Raw genomic sequence first — 6,380 nt, 5'->3', positions numbered from 1 at the left:
GTTCTGGGGCAGCACAGACAGGTCTTCTCTGTGTTAGAGTTTTACTCCCTACAGGGTGTACTTTGAGGGTTTGTGACTGCAGACCGTTTACATGCAGAGAAACCTTCATAACACACAAGGGGACGGGTAAGAACCAGGAAAGCATGACATGGGACCTTTAAACCTTACTATTTAAAGCACTTGAAAGCCTGTGAGAGTGGGACTGTTCATGCAGAAGTGTTTATAAGTTATCGTTTTAGCAAATATTCATATTTGGGAAGCACTCTGCAGTCTCCTATTTACATCAAAACTTATTATTTTTATTCACCGCTGAGTGTGGAGGAAAGGCAAATAGAAAAGGTTTTCCTATTATGCTTTCAAAGAGGATATATTCTGCTGATGTTCAGGTGTATATCAGTATGTAGTGTCTCTACTTTAAAGAGTCCTCTCCTGCTGGTGTTCAGGTGTATATCAGTATGTAGTGTCTCTACTTTAAAGAGTCCTCTCCTGCTGATGTTCAGGTGTATATCAGTATGTAGTGTCTCTACTTTAAAGAGTCCTCTCCTGCTGATGTTCAGGTGTATATCAGTATGTAATGTCTCTACTTTAAAGAGTTCTCTCCTGCTGATGTTCAGGTGTATATCAGTATGTAGTGTCTCTACTTTAAAGAGTCCTCTCCTGCTGATGTTCAGGTGTATATCAGTATGTAGTGTCTCTACTTTAAAGTGTCCTCAAAAAGTTAAATAGGGCCTCTTTTAAAAAGGTAACACAGGGTGAGTTATTGGAAACATTCCTTAGAGGCAGCATCTGTAAGAGGATCAAACAAAACTGAAGCACAACACCACGCGTCATTGGGCAGTGTAGATTTAATTGACACCTTGATTCGGCTTTAAAATCAAATCCAAACGAACTAAAGATGCCCAAACTGAACCCAGACAAAGAATTGAAAACATGAAACAGTTATGATCAAAAAACAAACGGATCCTGAAACACCTTCTTACATCCCAACGAGACAAACAAAGCAAAATAAAGTACATGAAATACAAAAAGGAAGGGAGGAGGGTCTGAAGCAGTTTGTGAGAGACTTCATGAGGATGGACTCTGGAACAGGAAGTCTGGAGAGAGCAGGAGGAACGTCTCCAGGTGGCTTTCCCCTCTCAACACTTTGTAGTTTGATCTCGCCTGACGGACTTTTTACTTGACGAGAGGTCGGGTTTTATCGTCGTCGCCACACTGGTGAGCTTTGTACTTTTTTACCTCGGCCATGTACGATGACCAGGCATCGCTCTTGCCTGGCTCTCGCTGAGGAAGAAGGAAACACAAGGGGATTAACGTAAGATGGAAGAAGCACTCAGATCTATTAGTATTTACCACATTGTCAAAAAACTAATGCAAGTCAAAGTGCAAATGGCATCAGAATATACTTAAAGTACCAAAAAACTAAAGTACTTGTTATGTCCCATTTCAGAATCATATACATATCTATCAGGGTGGTCCTTAGGGCCATGAACATTTTCAAATTCATTTATTTTAAGCTCCAACCACCGGAATTTGTTCCAACAACATGTACCCCTCCCTCATCGACCTTGGAGTTTAGCCTCACGTAGGGTGGTCCTTCAAATTGAAAGTGGGAAAGTCTAAGCTCCAACCCCCAGAATGCATTCTATTAGTCAAGAAAACTCTCCTGATGAACGTTTACCCCCCCCCACCCCCCACAATGGACCTGAGGCCTGTACTACGAAGCTGGTTCAACCTAACCTGGATATGTTTGAGTTAGCCGGTTGGCCTAATCCAAAACATACGCGCTCTCGCTAAACGGTCCTACGACGCTGGTTATCAAGTGGATCGCTCAAGCCAGCTGTGTCCTATCTAGTTAGGTGCGCGTTCACATGAAAGGGGTGGTATCTGGAGCATTCGACCAATCACAAACATGGAGAAGCGTACTGACAGCGCAGCGTCATACTTCCTGAATGAAAAGTATAATATTAGACAAATATGAAGAAGTTCAACTGTAAACATCCATGACTTAAACACTTTATCCAGGATCAAAGCCACATAGCTGAATACAGCTGGTAACAGAAAAAGTGTTTGAATGCGTACATTAACAGGTTTATGATATCACTGCCCCGTCTAAGACACGATCTGACTTTAATTACATTTGACTCGAGTGTTTCGTCAACTTAATGTGTTGCTTAAAATAATACTTCTGCATCCAGTATGTGACACTGTGAGTGTTGCACGGCCAGATACGGCTCAGCTGACTCAGATAAGGAGATATATGATACATTATGATGTGATATGCCGCGGACTGTACGTAATGTTACTCTGATCCGGTTACTTATGTTGTGGCAGATATTTAATTAAGCTTTCTTAACTCTAATGTTATAATAGTCAGATTGCTCTGAAGATGGGAGGTGATATTATATTAATGTTCACGTTCACACAGTCGCTGATTTTTGCCGGCCGTCTTTCCTGCAACGGCAGCTTTTCTGTATTTCCTTTCTCCTGTAATATGACTTGATCGCTTTAAACTCTGCACACTGAGCTCTGATTGGTCAGCAGGCAGTGCTTTCACTGAGTTGAGCTCTTAGCCTGCAACCTCACCTGCTCCGGAGCAGGCTAGCCGCACAGCATCAGTTACCATGGAGATCTAGCCTGCTAAAAAGAGAACCAGCGTCGTAGGACCGGAAGCCCAGAGTTTTCCCTGAAGTTAGCCGGCTAAGAGAAAATCCTTCTTCGTAGTACAGGCCTCTGGGCTGCCACACTGAGCTGCAACTGAGGCTAAACTTCCCTATATGCTCACGGCTGCATTTCCCCTTTATATATACGATTTCAGGATCGGGGTCTAATCGCCAAAGACTTCACATTTATCACATGACGTGTTAATAAATGTTATTTAAACAAAATGAAGTTTCTCCTGATTGAAATTAATTCTGGGGGTTGGAGCTTAGACTTTCCCACTTTCAATTTTAAGGACCACCCTAATATATATATATATATATAAAATAATAGATTTATGTTGTAAGCGCTTTTACAGGTGCTCAAAGTCGCTTTACAGAGGTAGTAAAAAAAATAACAACAAATAAATATAGTTAAAGTCACATTAAAATCGAGCAATAAAACAACAATCACATTAAAAGCCAGTTTGAAGAGTTGAGTGATGAAATGACTGAATTAGGATTATTGGTACAAGCACTCAGATCTATAGTAAAGTAGAATATACCTAACTGTAAACCAACATCGTCAAAACCAAATGCAAGTCATTGTACAAATGGCATCAAAATATACTTAAAGTAACAAAAAGAAAGTACTTGTTATGTCCCATTAAAGAATCATATATATGAAATGAGTGGATTATTGATGTGCTATCAAAGCTGGTAGAGGTGCAGCTAGTTTGAATGATGTTATATACTGCGTTGGATTTCCTAAAAATATGTATTTATTCATTGATTTTATTTTTAACTTACGCATTAAAAAGAAAGTTGGTGGAGTAACTAAAGAACGATATTGGGTTCTGAAATCCAGAAATTAATAAAAGATACTTGTAGTTTTTACTTAGTCTTTAAGACGATAACAGAAACAGAAATGTGCTCACCTAAAAACAAGTCAACATTTCTGCTTTTTGTTTGGCGAAAGTCTGCAGTTATATAACGAAGAACTGTCCATCATCTACGAACATGATGCTGACCCTCCAGTGCTTTAAATACCGAGGTGAGAAGTAGTGGAGTACAAATACTTTGTTACTTTACTTAAGTACATTCTTCTGGTATCAGTACTTTACTCCACTTCTTATTTTTCTGAACACTTTTTACTTTCTACTTCTTACATGTTGAACTCAAATACCTGTACTTTCTACTTCTCACATGTTGAACACAAATACCTGTACTTTCTACTTCTTACATGTTGAACTCAAATACCTGTACTTTCTACTTCTTACATGTTGAACTCAAATACCTGTACTTTCTACTTCTCACATGTTGAACACAAATACCTGTACTTTCTACTTCTTACATGTTGAACTCAAATACCTGTACTTTCTACTTCTTACATGTTGAACACAAATACCTGTACTTTCTACTTCTTACATGTTGAACACAAATACCTGTACTTTCTACTTCTTACATGTTGAACACAAATACCTGTACTTTCTACTTCTTACATGTTGAACACAAATACCTGTACTTTCTACTTCTTACATGTTGAACACAAATACCTGTACTTTCTACTTCTTACATGTTGAACTCAAATACCTGTACTTTCTACTTCTTACATGTTGAACACAAATACCTGTACTTTCTACTTCTTACATGTTGAACTCAAATACCTGTACTTTCTACTTCTTACATGTTGAACTCAAATACCTGTACTTTCTACTTCTCTCATTTTCCAAACAGGCTGGTTCCTTTAGTCTGAATGTGTGTTTGGTGGCATGATCATTATTATTATTTAGAGTCATTGCGTGCCTATTGATTTGAACACGATCCGTGTATCCATCATTTCCTGGTCTTCTCTAAAGAAGAGGGACCAATGGAAACGTTGTCATGTTGCCGTTGTTCACCATGGAAACATTCATTAGCTAACAATAACATTATTGTTCTATTAATATAAAGGGAGGTCAGGTACTCTTTAAAACAGCTGCTAGTTATGGGTACTTTTTACTGAAGTACATTTCAAAGCCTCTTTACTTTGACTTGAGTAAAGAAGTTTAGTCAGTACTTCTACTTTCACCAGAGTATTTATAAACACGAGTATCTGTACTTCTACTTATCATCATATTTCACCTGTGCAAATTACACACATCACATTGACCCCCCCGCCCCCCCCCCCACACTCACTTCTGTCTCGTCTTTCAGCTTCTTCGCAACCATGCCGGTCTTAAGGAACACGCCGCCTCTGCGCTTCCCCACCTGGGTTAGGGGATAGAAGACTGAAACCGTTACAGGAGCCCCTGAAGCCGACTGGCAATGAAGGAGAAGACTAAACCAGAAGAAGGTCTACATTCAGCCGCAGCACCACGGCCACCATGAGGGGCACCCCTACCCTCCACTGCTCCCTCTAATATCACCGCTATCTTCCAGCTTCATGTGTCGTATGTCTTGTGTTGCAGGAGCTTTGTGTAAAAAGGTGTTTCTGTAGCTCTTGTGCACATGGCAATAAAGCTTTTGAATATTGCATATGTGGTGAAATGCAACAAACACGACTGACATATTTGCCATTATGTCAGGGTGTAATGACACTTGTAAGTAATGTGTGTCACTTAGAGTCATGGCGGTTTATATATGGATGTTTTGCTACTTTTATCTCATCTTACAACTCCCTGTGAGGGATAAATAAAGTCCTCTTCAAACCCCGTACAAAGCTCATAGTTCCCACTGATGTCTGCCTGTCCTTGCAAGTTGTGAAATGCAGAAACAATGACTGCAATAGTTGCCACTATTTCAGGATGTAATGACTTAGGTGTCATCTTACAACTGCCAAACCCCTTACAAAGCTTGTCACTGGAGGGGGCTTCTTTTCCATTGAAGTCTGTCCTCCTTCCTCCTGCTGATCTTCTCCTCCTGCCGTCGTTTGCTCGCTCTCCCTTTTCCTCTTCTTCTCCTCCTCTTGCTCCATCTTCTTCTTGAACATCTCCATGAAGCTACCGTCGTTTGCGAAGGTGTTCCCCCCAGGCAGAGAGGCTCTGTTTGCGGGTAGATGAGACGGAGAGGCCGGGGATTCACTACTGCTGTTTCCACCTCCACCGATACTAATGTGGTGTTTACCGTGAAGCCGTTTTGGGTCCATGTTTGCAGGAGAAATGATCACAAACAGGGGAAGTCCAGAGGGTCAAAGTAGAGTCTGTTTTATAGAAAAGTATAGTTTTCGTTGGGAGCTGGTTCTAAATGGAGAACACCAGCAATACAATGCAACAAAACTACCGAGAAAATCCACCGTAAGTCCCGTAATGGCTACAAAAATAGTCCAGATGGTCAAAAAAGGTCTGTTTTAAGAAGAAATATGGCTTTGTTTGGGAGCTGGCTGTTCGTTGGACCACACCAACAATACAAAACAAATCCGGGATAAATCCACCTAAACGCTTAAATCCAGTTAGAAAAACGCCAGTCCTGTAGCATTATATCACAAAAACAAAAGCATGCAGGATGCTAACGTGGCTAACCCTTAATGCTAACGTCCGGTTTTAGAAAAAGCCTTTTACGGACCGACAAAAATACACTTAAAACTCAAAAATCACGTGTGAGATGGAGCAGAGTGTAGTGTGACAGCTATCGGGTGCAGTAAAGTACAAATACCTGCAGCAAATACTGAGAGTTTCGCAGAAATTACCAACGCTAGTCGCTAACTTTAGCCATTAAGTACTCGCTGTCGGCCATGTTTGTTTTCTCCTGGTGGTGACGTCACGT

At 40.5% G+C, this 6,380-nt stretch overlaps 1 protein-coding gene across 1 annotated transcript; it reads right to left on the bottom strand.

Moving 5' to 3' along the window:
• Nucleotides 1-827: 827 nt before the first annotated feature.
• On the bottom strand, nt 828-6,380 carry trir (telomerase RNA component interacting RNase). Its single transcript, XM_079644353.1, has 3 exons — nt 5,467-6,380; nt 4,815-4,886; nt 828-1,281 (listed from the first exon to the last, which is right to left on the bottom strand). The coding sequence occupies exons 1-3, from the start codon at nt 5,761-5,763 to the stop codon at nt 1,174-1,176; spliced, it is 477 nt and encodes a 158-aa protein (XP_079500479.1). The 5' UTR covers nt 5,764-6,380; the 3' UTR covers nt 828-1,173.

This window comes from Notothenia rossii (assembly GCF_949606895.1).
Source record: "Notothenia rossii genome assembly, chromosome: 8".
NCBI lineage: Eukaryota > Metazoa > Chordata > Actinopteri > Perciformes > Nototheniidae > Notothenia > Notothenia rossii.
The sequence above is the reverse complement of the archived record's forward strand: the minus strand, read 5'-3'. Positions and strand labels throughout refer to the sequence as shown.